The 15250-nt window shown below is 46.0% G+C and overlaps 1 protein-coding gene across 12 annotated transcripts; it reads left to right on the top strand.

Moving 5' to 3' along the window:
• Positions 1-10661: 10661 nt before the first annotated feature.
• On the top strand, positions 10662-14930 carry LOC100834379. Of its 12 annotated transcripts, none has more exons than XR_002960837.1 (5): positions 10662-12155; positions 12423-12529; positions 13650-13749; positions 13859-13913; positions 14535-14930. XR_002960837.1 is itself a non-coding variant. In XM_014897927.2 (4 exons), the coding sequence occupies exons 1-3, from the start codon at positions 10829-10831 to the stop codon at positions 12692-12694; spliced, it is 1473 nt and encodes a 490-aa protein (XP_014753413.1). In that variant the 5' UTR covers positions 10662-10828; the 3' UTR covers positions 12695-12708; positions 13650-14930. The 12 variants fall into 12 exon arrangements, 6 of the variants coding, with proteins under 6 accessions (XP_014753413.1, XP_024311357.1, XP_024311351.1 ...); XR_002960835.1 differs by having other exon boundaries at positions 12423-12708; XR_002960839.1 differs by adding an exon at positions 12656-12708 and having other exon boundaries at positions 12434-12529; positions 13650-14930.
• Positions 14931-15250: the final 320 nt, after the last annotated feature.

Below are 15250 nucleotides of genomic sequence, written 5' to 3'. Positions count from 1 at the left end.
TATGTCTCATGCATAGATAGAAATATGTCTCATACATAGGACCTACATGCAAATATCAGGCACGGCGTCTGGGACGGCGTTCTGGGGGTGCCTGTGGCGTGGTCCAGCCAAACCTATGAGGTGGCACAACGTTGTGCGGAGGAATCACGGACCCATCCTCTCGATTTGTGTATCCTCCTGTGTGGGGTCTGGTGGCGGAGTACTGAACATCCAGCTGTGTTGGACAGAATAGTCCTCTCCTTGAGCGTGATCCTGCTCACTACCCCACGAGGGTTCGGACAACGACGACTGATGCCCGTAGGCTCCTACATGTGGGAAAGTACATAGCATTAGAATTGTGTAGCAGTCATGGTAATGAACACAATAGATAGAAATATACATATCGTGTGGCTGGGTTTGTGGACGAAACTCGAAGTTCATCCTGGGACTCTGCTAGTGCTGCCACGCCGAACCTCCAGCCTCAAAAGAGGGCTGCCGCTGGTGCCAATAGTCGAAAGAAGACTGCGGCTGGTGCCACGACGAACCTCCGGCCTGCTCAGGAGGTGGTGGCCTGGGCGTCGACTGCTCTGGTAGACGTGGACGCGGGTGGTGTCGGGGGTGCGATGCTTCCTGCTGACGTGGCCGCTGCTGGTGCGTGGAGTGACGAGGGGGCCGTACGGACGCGTGGTGGTGAACGACGTCCGAAGTGCGGGTGCACGTGATAGCCGCGTAAACAGAGCGTAGCTTCTCCTCCATTCGTCTAAGCCAGGACTGGTGCGGCTCCCGTGGTAGTAGAAGTGGACCGGTCGAAAGCAAACACCCATACGCAACGAACTCGGCCTGTAAATCCTGTGTCAACTGAGCCTGCAATTGGCACGAAGAGTATTACATATATATGGCAAAGTACGTAACAAACACATGCATTATGTTAAGAGACGATACTTACCGCGTGCTGTCTAGAGCCTGAAGTAGACTGGCTAGGGTACATATCTTGCAAACTCGGCTCGGCTATCTCCTGGGAGTGAGAGTGCTGAATGATGCTCAATCGAGTAGCTGTCATGTACCTCTGCAAATATCCGTTGAATAGATCGAGATCAAAGGCCTCCAATGGCCAAACCCGTGTCGTCGCAGTCTCCCACTGTGACGTACGACTGAACCTTCTGCAGCCACTGAGTCTGGGTCCTGGTACTTCCCTTCCTGGTAAACCTGAGATCGCAATAGAAAGTTGAACAATTAAAGTATGGACAATTCTGGACGACAATCATAAATTGTAGAACTGCACATACCTGTGGACGATCTGTGGAAGTGGATCCTCCGTCGGTGGAGGAACGACCAACTGGCGTGCCCCAAACTGCCTCCTGACCCTCTGCTGGGCCATCTCCTCCACGCAGACGTCGAAGATGATCTTTGATTTTGTCATCCAGTAAGCGTAATCTCTCGTGCAGACCGTGGACATCCCGCCAGGGTATCTATCATCGATGGCGTCCTGTGTGTACGACTCCCAGACAACCGCCTCAGAGTGCAACACGTCGAACTGCTCGTTGAATGATGGGTAGCAATTCCTGACCTGATCGTGTGCAAAGCGTCTCTGTAAAAAAAAGAAGTTAGCTTCATTCATGGTTTATGTAAACTAATGTATGAATTTCACATTTGACATACCTTGTTACGTGTCCAAATTGTCGCGAAAGTAGGCAGGTCGATGTGTTCTAAGTCAAACAACTCCTGCTCAGGGTTAGGGTGATCACCTGTAACGTCTGGTCGGCCGATAGAAAACCTCTCCCACGACCAGAGCTGCAACAATAAAGGATATCCAAGCAGGGCTGACTTGGGCGACGCAAGCTGGCAAGCGTTGCACATACCTCGGTACGTAGCCGCTAAGACGGACAAACCCCAACTCCTCTGTGTGATGTCGTCACCACAAGTTGCATTCACGATCTCCACTACAATAGGGATGTAGTGTGCGCTAATGGTGGTGACGTGGTTCTCGGTGAACATCACCTTCCCGAGAAGCCACATTATATATGCCTCAGGGCTCCGAGTGATCTGAGGCTCAGTCATTTGGGTCTCTGGATAACCAAACTTGTGAATCTGCATGCAACAAGAACCAAGTGTTAGTAAACCCATGCAAGTATATGAGGTATGCTCTTAGATATATTAACTTAAAACACATCGATCTAACCTGGTAATTGAGCAACCAATCTAGCTTAGGTCCGTGAGCCTCCGAGGTGAGTGGCCCAGCTCCGGCAAGAATACCTTGAAAACGTAGGGCACAAATTAACACATAGTTCCACATAGAGTACAAATTAAAACACAGGGCACAAATTAACACATACCTTGAAAGCGTAGTACCATACCCTCCTGCCAATCAGCTGGTGCCTGCAACGGTCCTATGGGATCACCCACCAATGGTAGTCCCAGCAGCATCGACACATCCTGGAGAGTAGGAGCCATCTCTCCCTAGCGAAAGTGAAACGTGTGTATCTCGGGCCTCCATCTGTCCACTAAGCAGCTCAGGAGCGAGTGGTCAATTTGTAGCCGTGTAGAGTTGAAGCCTCATCGCTCACCCTCTACCATTTCCGCACGAGTTGCCTCAACAAGTCGTGAGAAAGGTAAAAGGCCAGCCCACTTCAAACTGCATAAATAAAATGAACATGCAAAGGATGAATAAATAAAATGTACGTGCAAGGGATGAATAAATAAAATGGACATGCAAGGGATGATTGAATAAATACCGCTGAATCCAGGCAAGGTGTATCATTCAATTTTCCTTAGGAGTGCGCGTGACAAGGGGCTTGACACTCCCAGGATGCGCCACCAATCGAGCAGCCCGATGCTTACTCTCAATCTCTGGAGATAGCAATGATACTCTCTCCATTTTGTACCTGCAACATTTATAAACATAGTTAGACATACAAATTAAAGTTAAGCATAGTTAAACTGAGAGTACATATTAAAACATAGTTGAACAAAGCGTACAAATTAACACGCAGTTCCACACAGAGTACAAATTAAAACATAGGGCACAAATTAACACTTAGTTTCACAGAATACAAAATAAAACTTAATTCCACATAGCGTACATATTAAAACATAGAGCACAAATTAACACATAGTTTCACATATAGTACAAATTAAAACATAGAGTACAAATTAACACATAGTTTCACATATGCATGATAAGCCTAGGTTCTTCCTCTCCCTCGTTGTCCACGTCTCCCTCTTCCACGGGCAGTAACTCCACCATTACCGAAAGTTGGACAATAAGTGTCCCTGTGGTCAAAATGGTTGCATAGAAAACATTGTCGTGACGGTCCTCCGGCTTCAGATTCATCCATATCATTTCGGATGCGCCTGGACGGGCGTCTGCCTGTGCCTGTCCGCAGTAGCCCGGGGTTAGGGATGTACCGCCTTTCACCAGGGGTTACCTTGTTGAAATTGCCCATTGCACGAAACCCTAGCATCTCACCCGTCCATGTGCTAAGCACAGACTCTTTCAGGTAATAGAGAGACACAAATGAGATTGCGTCCATCCCTAGTTGCCCGCAAGTAGCAAGTACATGTGAGCAAGGAAGGTGAAGCAACTTTGGTTTGTTGCAGGTGCACTCACACGTTGGCCACGCTTCATTTCCAATCTTCAGCTCCTGTGTCATCAATTCATTTCCAACGCCGAATTTGTCAGTTGGCAAGCGCACCTCAAACCTGTGTTCTTGATTACCGATGGCGACGACAGCATGAGACCTAGCTTTTTCCATCTTCTCATCCATGTTCACAGTACGGTGTATCTGGGTTGTTCATGATATGCATTTCAGCTATCTGGCGTCTATCTCTGAAATACTTCACCGTGCCATGGAAAATACCCTCGACGATGGCTATAAGTGGTAAAGCCCTATTTCCCCTCAGGAGAAAGTTGTATGTTTCTGCCAGGTTAGTAGTCATGATGCCGTACCTAGCACCATGTGTGTCGTGCAGCAAAGACCACCGCTCTAGAGGCTCGTGCTATATCCACTGCTGAAAGTTTTTAATCTGCCTCCCAACCCTTCTCCGAGTGCCGGGTGGGTCAAACCCTGGCAAGTCACAAAGCCCAACAGGTTCTTCCTCAGATGGTCCTGTTCCAACTGATGTCTGTGCAGCCACTGCTGCTACATGTGCTGCTACCGCTGCGTTTCGTGCCGTTGTCCTCTCCCTAACATGTTTCTTCGTGAACTCATCAAGATAACCACGTATCCTACTGTACTTCCATTATTGGTCTGTTTGCGGAGTTTCTTGAATAGATTCATAAGTGACTTGTTCCTGAACTGCGAGAAGAAGTTGGCCCCCAAATGCCGTATGCACCAACGACTCTGCATGTCCTGCCATGGAGTCTGTTCATCAGGCTCAGGGTTTGTCAGTGTCCTTATCGCACCAAGTATGGCTGCATGTCTGTCATGAAGGATGCACACATTCGGCTTATAATGCACAACTGCTCTCTTGAGCTGCCTGAAAAACCATAACCAACTTTCAGTGTTCTCACCCTCCACGAAAGCAAATGCAAGCGGAACGATTTGATTGTTGCCGTCTTGACCAATGGCGGTTAAGATCTTCCCCCTGTATTTGCCAGTGAGAAAAGTGCCATCTACGCATAACACCGGTCGACAATGATGGAAAGCTTGGACGCATACACCGAAAGTGAAGAACAGTCGTTGCAGCACCCTCATAGTTGGATACTCTGGGTGCAGGAAGTGTTGGATGTCGACATAGGTGCCTGGATTACGAGCTTGCAGTGTATGGAGGAGGCGGACAACAGAGTCGTACGAGTCGAAAAACGTACCAAATCTTTCCTCAAGAGCCCTCTACTTAGCCCTCCAAGCATTGCCATACGAAATGTTGTACTTAAACCTTACCCTGACCTTATGCATGATGGCCTTCACTTCCATTGCTTTGCTCTCCACTATCTCCGTGTAAAGCAACTGAGCAAGAAGCGTCGACGAGAGGTTACGATGGTCTTGAGGGATACTGGGAATAACACATGTGTGCAACATCAAGTCACTCACAACCCAATCTGTGTCATACTTAGGAACATAGCCATGCACCCTCCCGGGACAATCTATTTGTTCGCACTCCATTGTCAGATATTTTTGTGAAGAGACTGTTGTTTTGAAAACCCTTTGTGTGGACATTGCCCAAGCAATTATTGCATCCTGCAGATGTTTCTTGTCAGGAAATCTGGCACCCTTCGCAATGTTGTTCTGATGATATTGCCATGCAGAGTCGTGCCCATCATTCACGGTCATAGCTGAAGAGAAGTGCTGATTCCATGATGCAAGAATCAGCACCTCCTCTTCGTCTGACTCATGAGACTCATCGTCATAAGAACTACGACCATCTGTATCTTCATCCTCCATCTCGTTCTGCAAGTGACCATCTTCTTCGTCCGCATCTGCCTCGCCAGTGTACTCATCCTCTCCTACTGCCCCGGAGCTCTGGCATGATTCATAACCACCACCTCCAGCATTCGACACAGAGTTTGCATCGGACAAATCATAACTTGATTCACCCTCGCCTTCAGCTGGATTGGTCTCATGAGAGACAACCTGGATTAAGGCGACAGGTGTAGTTCCCCTTTTCTCGCAACTTTCTAACCAGCGCACCCACTTTGATGTCCGGTCTATCGGCCTCAAAACCCAGAAAATATTTAAACTTGACTTGGTCCACAATGCTTGCACACGGACGGTGTATGTTTCAGGATTGACCGCTAAACATCCTACCAACCATTCCTGCAACTGACTAAACGTCCATGTTTGAGGGGCCGTTAGATCCAACTCCACATACTTAAACTGACTCAGATCAGCTCCGTGCTCGGTTGTTAAGACAGTACCGAACCGTAGTAAAAAACAAATTTCACTACACCGGACATCTCTGATGCCTAAAAAAATGTTTAGACGTGTCAAATACTAAGCAGTACGGCATATAAAAAATATTATGACGCGTCAAATACTAAGCAGTACGGCATATAAAAAATATTATGACGCGTCAAATACTAAGCAGTACGGCATATAAAAAATATTATGACGCGTCAAATACTAAGCAGTACGGCATATTAAAAATATTATGACGCGTCAAATACTAAGCAGTACGGCATATTAAAAATATTATGACGCGTCAAATACTAAGCAGTACGACATATAAAAAATATTATGACGCGTCAAATACTAAGCAGTACGGCATATTAAAAATATTATGACGCGTCAAATACTAAGCAGTACGGCATAAATAAAATCTAGCCTAATCAAAACATATTACTACCGGCCATACTATTTGGACGCGTCAAATACTAAGCAGTACGACAGATTTAAAGTATTAATAGGTGTCAAATACTAAACAGTACGACATAAAAAAAAATCTCATCTATCAAAACATAATACTACCGGCCATAATATTTAGACGCATCAAATACTAAGCAATACGACATTAACCGTTGTCCAAAATAATGAGCACTACCAAACACTAAAACATACTTCTATATATACATACACACGTATCCTCATAAACATATACATTATAGGATAAATACGTGAGAGATTAGGATTTACTCTTGAAGCGTGTGAACCCCAACCTCGAGCAGCCTCACAGTCACCGGATGAGCACCACCGCCACCTCCAAACTCCTCCAAACCACCACCATTGCCCCAACTTAGCAACACGAAATTAGCTCTACATGGTCTACGAAAACAGTAGATCAAGGTGTCATTGGGTGCTAAATAGCAAGGGGATGCAGTTTTGTGGGTTAAACGGAAACAAAAGTCACTAATTTTGGCTAGAAATTGGGGGCATTTTTGAGAAGGAAGAAGAGAACAGCAAGAACAGAAGGAAAGGGCGAGCTGGGCGCTGGCGCTGGGCTGCTCAGGCTCGGCCTGGGGAGGAAGAAGGGAAGGAATAAAGGGAAAAAGGGAAAGAAGGGAGGGCCCGCCCGCGGTCGGCTCCAGTCGGCCCAGGCGAAGCCGACCTGGCCCAAGCCGACTGGGGCGCCAGTCGGGCAGCCCGAAAAGTGCCGGCCTGCAGTCGGCCTGGCCGAGGCCGACTGGGCCTAATCGGCTTCTGCCAGGCCGACTGGGCCCAATCGGCCTCGCCCAGGCCGAGGCCGCATTATTTTTGAAATTTTTAAAAACGCGTATTATTTTTAAAAATGATTAAAAAAATCGTATTATTTAAAAAGTATATTCTGGAAGGATAGAGGGGAAGATGGATTTGCAGCCACAGGTGGCAAAAGGAAAAAGAAAAAGAAAAAAAAAGAAAATAATATTTACGAGAAGATTTTTGGGGATACCGTTGGGTGATCTGGCCGGACACAGGACGGATACATCTCCGTTTGCTCTCCCAAACAGACAAAAATAGGACATTTGAAAACAAAATTTAGGACATGCCATTGAAGATGCTCTAAGGTAATATAGTCCGTGGGCGTGCATGTGTATGCAAGTTGAACGCAAATGACTCCACCCGCGTGGTGCGAGCCTGCGAGGGTATGGCTTATATGTCGATATCTAAAGCTAGCTAGCTGCTAGCCCATGGCTTACACACGACGCTGAGTAGTACAGTTTGCATGGTTTTTCCAAGTTGATCTGTCCTCGCGATCGAGGCCGCGGACGGTAGATAGAACTCCGTATGATCGAATTCCCGGAGGTGATATCTGTGCGTTGGAACTTGGTTCGAGAGAAGTATTTTCTATACATTTTGGTTTTTCTCTTGGCTTTGTAGGGTGGAGTCTTTGAGAGCCCATGATGATCCATCGAGTGCAGATCGGTGATGACCAAATTAGTACTCCTTTCGTTTAACAGAGAACAAAAAATGTCACAACTTTGACTAAATTTGAATGCATTTATACACTAAATCATGTTTAAATACATCTAAAATTTTGAAAAACTTAAGCATTTTTTGTTGGACGGATGGAATACTGCTTTATCGTACGAGGTCCAACTACCTAGTCCACTATTCGTAATGGCGATCTCGATGTCGTACACGTGCCTACGCGCGCGATCGGAGAAGACGGCAGCTCGGAGTATTTATAGGAGAAAATGAGATTCTAGATGGGTACAGAAACACGAGACTTTGGTGGGTAAACATCGATCACGATCGAGCATCACTTCTCAGGAAATGCCATTTTCGAAAAAATGGAAATGCCATTCAAACTATTAATACGAGAGAAAGTCGATTCAACCAATATTGTTTGGCGATCGCTACTCGATCCTACTGCTGATGAACTAGCTCCCACTCGAGGACAAACAAACCCAGCTGGCACGTTAGTGATCTGCGTACGTGATCAAGTACGTACCGCGTAGTACAGAAGCATGTATGCGTGCAATGCTAGTTGCCTAAAACAAACCGTGATCGTGGTCTTCCATGAAGATCATGCGTGATCTTTTTGGAGCTTAGCTAATTAGTTTTGCGTGTACAGATTGGAATTCATAACTTAACTTTTTTGCTTCTCGATCTCTTTTGTAAATCGTAGCAATGCTTCCAGTCTTCCTAGTACTATGGTACTCTCTTGCTAAAAAAAAGGACTTAGCGGTAGGATGAACTCTTCTTTAGTCGAGGCTCGTGGACAGTGCCAGGGCTTCGGCCACTAGCTACAGTACCAAGTTGAAAGGTCCTACTTGGCGTGTCACCCTAGCTCGTATAACCAGCGGCAGATGCGGGGACCAGGCCAGCCATCTTAAGAATTGGAATTTCTACTTAAATTACTGCATAACCTTTGCGATTTCATCACATAAGCTTCATACTTTTACCATTAATTTGCCTCCCCCCTCCTCTATTAAACCATCCCTTTTATTTTGGCCCTCCTAATTTTTTTTTCTGCCTCTACCCCTGCGTATAACGGCCCTAGCACGTTCGCAACGTCCGGTTAGCCGGCTGTTAGGGGATTAACTCGGGCCAAAGCGCACGCCATACACCCTGATTTAATTTGGGTCGATGGTTAATTGCAAAGGGCTTTCGTAGAGTCACCATAGGTCACCTAAAGTCGATGATGAAATCACATATATGATGACTTATGTTTTTAAACCGACTCTAAATGCTCTTTTTAGCAATAAATATGACGATATACAGTTTAAGGAGGTCATCTTATCTCACTCTGCCCCCACATCGGTTATTTCTAAATAAGAGTCAGTTTCTGCAGATGTACTAAGCGTATATTTCTAGGCTTATAAGTCCACGCTCTTCAGAATTAATTCTTTATATGACGATTTAACAATTCAGTCAACAAACCGATAACATTGAAACATTAAAAAACACATACATATAAATTAAGGTTTTGCTATATCTAATTTGCGTGACTTTTAGTTAGATAAGTTGAATTCTTAGCCGTTTGATATGATTTGTGCTTTAAGATTAGAAATGATGATGAAAAAAGAAGGACAAAATGAGATCTAGATACTAATCCAGCGGTTCTGATTCGTCAACCTAGATTTAAGACTTTTGTTTAAAAATCAGGAAAGTTAGATATAGCCACACCTAATTAATTAACCACCAATCTTCTTGTGGACATTTATTCTCTGAAGTTTGCTTCAGTACACCCATATTCTCTCTGGAAGATGTACTAGTTAGATACTCGGGTGTACAAGTCTTTGTACGTGTACATAGTGCACGCATGCAAAGACACCTGAATACCTGATCACACACACCGTGCATACATACGCCCGTCCCACGCGCGCGCGGCCGATCAGTTTACCACGCGCTTGAACTCCAGAAGCATCCACTGTGATGTCTCCGGGACGCCCCAAACGACGGCCCGATACTTACCGGTGCCACCGCTTGCGTCCGTGGCAGTGATCACCATCTGGTACTTGATGCCGCCCTTTTCCGGATGCTGCTCGCCGCTGGACACGCCAACGTACTTCAGCCTGGCGTTCCGATGCATGCCGTGCACCAGCAGCGCGAACCGCGCCAGCAACGGCCCGCGGGGGTCCGCCGGCATGACGATGTCGGTCACCGGCGGCTTCTCGAACCCCAGCGCGGACACCGTGCCGACATGGACGTCGACGAGGAGGAGGAAGAAGAGGATGGCAGCGAGTGACCTCATGGTGCACAAGTATGTGCTAGCTAGCTAGATAGGGTATAGTTGAGCAAGCTAGCTAATAAGGCTAGCCAGCCAAGTTTATTGACGTGTGTGGTTGTGGGAATTGATAGTGCAGGTGAGATGATGGCTATTTATACAAGCGTGGAAGGTTTCTTTTCTGGAGTTGTAACTTTGATTAACTTCTTAGTAAAGCAGTACACGCCTTCGTCAGATCTAAGCGTCTTAGCAACGAGTGTTTCGTACGTCTATGTGCTTATCGAAAGATACATTTTTCACGTAGGAAACTGCATTTCTGTCGGGAAAGACCCAAGGTAAACATTTCTTTTGCATTTGATGGGCTGGGCCCGAAAAGACTGGCCGCACGCGGCGACATTCGCTATGGAAAAAGACAAATGGGCCAAGAAGGGAAAGAAGAAGGAAGCCCAATCTATGAAGACCAACAAATCTCCGCATGCAACTCCGTAGAAAAATAATCCGGCGGTTCCCCAAACCCAAATTTCATGCGCCGGCCACCGCAAACCTCGCCGCCGTTACACAATTCCGGTAGCGGTTTCAAACCCACGATCCAAAACCTGGACCAAATCATCGAATGGAACGACGCAATCGCGAACCATAATTAACGGCACAAGGTACGTGGGGTGGCAAAACCAAAACAAATCAAAGCTATCCAGATGGGCAGATCCCTTGGGTCTGAACTCTGAAACCCTTCTCCTCGACCTCGCTCTGCAGTAGCCAGTAGGGCGCCCAATTCGCGAGCCCCGAATCCCGGCCAGTCGAGCGAGCGGCCGCCTCGCCGAGCGCGATGTACGACACGGCCAGTACAGAGTCCATCCGCAAGATCTTCTCCTCGTCCTGCCGACCCCCGCCGCTCCCGTGCCCCTCCGCCGCCGCCCCTTCCCCCGCCTGGATCCTCCTCGAGCCGCTGGGGTACGTCGCCGACCGGACCAACGCCAGCACCGCCGAGGCCTCCTCGAGCACCGGCCACACCGTCCATGTCACCATCTGCGTCACCGACCCGCTCGGCGTCTCCTACGTGTGCGTCCACTGCCCCGGCCTCAAGGAGTCCGACTTCTCCGGCAGGCCCAGCGTCGTCTGCTCGGAGAAGGACTTCCTCCTCCTCTCCATCTCCTTCAAATCCGCCCCCCACGCCCGGGAGGGGCTCGACGAGTACTTCGTCTACAAGGCGGGCCCGGGGCGCCCGTCGCTCCGCCTGCTCCCAGGTCCCTATCCGCACGTCCTCACATGCTCGGATGTCGGCCTCCTGCCCCGCGACGACGGCGACCATTTCGTCCTCGCCACTCCCTCCTTCACGATGGATCGCTGGGTCTATGACCTCCATCTGTTCTCCTCCATGACCTGGACCTGGAGCACTAAGGTGGCGTTTGCGGATATATCTTCTGACGTCAGAGCTAAAGTGTCGACCATTATTAGAACTTCCAAGGTGATTCAGCTCGGAGGAGGCACGCTGGGATGGGTTGATCTCTGGAGGGGGATTCTGGTCTGCAACGTGCTCGACGAAAACCCCGTGTTGAGGTACATCACGTTTCCTATGCTGATGCCTGGCCACAGGGAGGCTGCAAAAACATCCCCTTGGTCGATTCGGAGTGTAGCCTGCAGCAATGGCTTGATCAAGCTTATCGAGATAGAGAAACATGAAAGACCAGATGATGAAAAGTCATATGATGACATGGATAAACTCTATGAGTCAGACTGCTTGGAGAAGCCCAAAGTAATTGGTTGGAGGGCCATAGTATGGTACAGAATGACTTCTTGGGACCATTGGCGCAAGGGGTGCGTGGTTTATGATAAGGAAATCTCGGTTGACTATGTAAGACATTCTATGATGTTGCCTGAGCTGAAGGACAACAGTGCCGGAGAATTGACACTGGAGAACCTAATAGCATCTTACCCCGTCCTGAGCTTGACCTGTCATTCTGATGATGTTGTTCACATGTTGTGCGAATCAAAGTCTGACAAGTGTGAATCAAAATATTGCAAGAAAAAGAAATGGATGATCACTGTTGACCTGAAAAAGAAGATATTAGTCGATCTGGCACCATTTACCCTCGAAGGATATTTCAGCTCAGCCGACCCTTCTGCATTGTCCAATTATCTGAACGTAGCTCCAGGTAACTGTACCAATGCTTGTTTGTAGATGTGATTTCTTCCTGGAGATAACATATCTAGTTGAGTGTTTTTGGAGCAAGAGTTATTTATAAGTACATTTGAGTATGGAGACATTGTACTGCATTATCTCATTGTCCACTGGTATGGGTCCACGGAACTGTCATTTCCATGGTGCTTTAGTGATTATCAATCGTATGTTTCATAATCAGACTTCCACTTATTGTTTATGGCATCAAGGTTGAACTTTCTATTGTGTGTTTTGATGTAAGATCCTTTGCAGAAAGAGGAGTGGCAGGAAGTGTTGCAAGAAGGGGCGAGGAGACCGAGGATGGTGGCGAGTGAAGTATTCAACAAATCTCAAGGGTGGATGCTTGGGGTAAACAGATTAACAGCAGCTTCGCGTTTTGTGGTCATTTTTAGTCCTTTTGTCTGCCGTGTCTTAGTCATTTTCCCCATGGGATTTTGGAATAATGGTTGTATGGCCTCTGTTCCATTGTTGCAGAACAAAAGTTGTTGGTTGCAGCTGAACAATTCCTGTTAGTTCAAGCTAGCTTAGTAGGTGGCTCTGTCTTAACTTGTTTATTGTACTTCGTTTCTTGCCACTTTTGCTAATGGTCTCAATCTAACGCTCCCGTATCCCCATTTTTCTCAAAAAAAAAACTCTGATGGATGTGTCTTATTCTTTTACCTTTCATATTGCGCAATGCTTGGGTAAAAAGATATTGATAGAACGATATCACTTCTTAGAATTTATTTTAATATTTTGATTCATTTTCATCTGAAATATACTGAGTTTTGGTGGTTCTTTTGGTATTGGCTGCTCTTTTAAATTGATATGCTAAATCCGTTGCTTTATCGGGCATGGTAGTCAGCTTTGCCATTTTGTTGTGAGATACTGGTATGACTACTGTAGTGCTTATGAATTTATCATTTTGTACGGTTATTGTAGCAGTTTATCAGATCATACAAATAAAGAACGTGTTTAAAGATCATTTCTCTACATATCTTATTTTCAACTTATCATGTCGATTCAGATTCTCATCAGTAATGTCATGGCCTAACATTGCTCACTCCAGACCATTGATCAATGTTAGGCCACGACATTACAGAGCAATGTTAGACGATCCAAAACCATCAGATTCTTGCCAGATCATGCTAAAAATAGTAATGCAAATGCAACAGTAAGTAGCTGTTCTTTCTTTATTTAGAACAGAAGTGCCAGCCATGGTGCCACATGATTTCCATTCCTTGTACCTTAATCTGTTCTATAGACCTTTCTCTGTGGATCAGATAGTTGTGCAACCGGGTACCAACACCCAAGGCAAGTTTGTTTAGTCATTCCATTCTTATACTTCAATATGTGATGTCTTTGCACAAAGTGTTGTGCATTTGTCTGACCTATGAAGTTGATCATAGATTCTCCAAGCTCTTCCGTGCCTGTCTTTTATCTGATGCATGGCATTTTGCTCAGTTCCTGTGATATTTCCGATTTTCAGGTCCTATGATGAGTAGGACCACTCTTGGCATGAGCCTTTTGGGTCCATCAGCTGCAAACTTCTGGTGCGGATACCATGTAAACGGCGGGCGAGGTGCAGGGTAAAATTGACTCTACTATGACTAATATTTCATTATTTTGCTAACCAGACACAGCATGTGTATACAAATGACCTCATTGCCTCTGTCTTAATTTGGCATCACATTCTAGTGCTCAAAAGGGTTGGCAAAAAGTGCTTAAAAGAAACTTCTAGACGAAACATTAGGTATGCTGTGATACCGAGTATCTAAGTCACCATCTCTCAGATTTGATGTAAATTGGGTGCTTTTATATGAAAATTTCTATTAGCAGTCTTTCCTGCCATCCATCTTTTGTGCCAAGGTAGCAACTTATGGCGTCCTTTTTTCATAATGTTGCAGTTTGCCTCCATGGATTCTATTAGGTTTCCAGTGCTTGTGCATGCCATCTGTTTGCCAAAATGTCTGTCATGCATTAGCTGAACTGAATGAATGTGAATTAGAAATGCCGATTCAACATCTCTCCCCTTATTATTGTTCCAGTTGTCCTCGCCTCCCCTGCTTCTGCTCTTGCTTTATCTCCCCCTTTGTTTGTTGCTCAGTGTTCTTCATTTCGGGGTATGCCATGGCTCATTTCAGATGTTAATTGTTGTGCTGCATCATGTCTAGTGATTATCAATCATGCCTTTTCACTTGGGGGTGAACCTCTATGAAAATGAGAAAACTGGTTGTAGTTGGCATTGTGACTGTCATTTTATCTTTAGCGGAATATAAGAAAGGGCACCATGTTTGAACTTTCATTTGTGTGCTGTCATAAGATCAGATCCTAATTGGTTGTGTTTTTTTATCTTCCCTTGGTTGGGTTTCAGGGCTTTTTTGCAGAAAAAGGAGTGGATGCGTTAAGGGGTGACGAGGATGCAGATAGCGATGATAGATGATTGGAGTAAACAGATTAACGGCAGCTTGACGTTTTGCGGTTATTTCCAGTGTTCTTTTTTCGGGCTGTTGATATTGAGTCGAAATCAGTCAATGAGTGAGACTTGGGAACGATAGTTGTAGAGCAGCATTAGTTGTAGCTGAACAATTCTCGTTTATATCAGTCAGAAAGCAACTTAGTGGGCGGGTAACAAGGTTGCTATAGTTGCTCAGTGCTTCGTTATCTTTTTCGACCCGGGATTCCTATTATTTCAAAGTAAATTACGTGTGCTAGAAGTCCTTGAACTATGTCTTAAGACTATACATAGTGATTCATCTCGTTTAACATCCATCCTTTCATTTCATTTGGTCATTTCTACCAAATGAAATGAATAATCTTCATGACGGTTCTTGGAACCGTAGGATGACATGGACGCCTGGTGACGGTTTGGATGGTTTTATCTGGATTGGTCTGAGTGGGTCCGATGGTCTCTAGCTGCTGCTTGATTGGGCGTGGTATGAGTGTAATAAGTTCGTTGCGGTTTGCTTTGCGCCCAAATGGACCATTTTTTTTGTTTTGTTTTTCCTGGAGGAATCCATGGACCGGTTTTATGTGGACTTGATGTCTTGATCCCGTGTTCAGGTTTGAATCGACGCTCTTCGTCCTCCC

The sequence above is a fragment of the Brachypodium distachyon genome, chromosome 1, assembly GCF_000005505.3.
Source record: "Brachypodium distachyon strain Bd21 chromosome 1, Brachypodium_distachyon_v3.0, whole genome shotgun sequence".
In the NCBI taxonomy this organism is placed as follows: domain Eukaryota; kingdom Viridiplantae; phylum Streptophyta; class Magnoliopsida; order Poales; family Poaceae; genus Brachypodium; species Brachypodium distachyon.
The sequence above is the reverse complement of the archived record's forward strand: the minus strand, read 5'-3'. Positions and strand labels throughout refer to the sequence as shown.

Bases quoted from the DNA above. Each gene is read 5' to 3' on its own strand.
- LOC100834379 (XM_024455580.1), top strand. From the start codon at position 10,829: ATGTACGACACGGCCAGTACAGAGTCCATCCGCAAGATCTTCTCCTCG. The intron at 12,156-12,422 runs GTAACTGTACCA...TTTTGATGTAAG, and splicing joins TTATCTGAACGTAGCTCCAG to ATCCTTTGCAGAAAGAGGAG.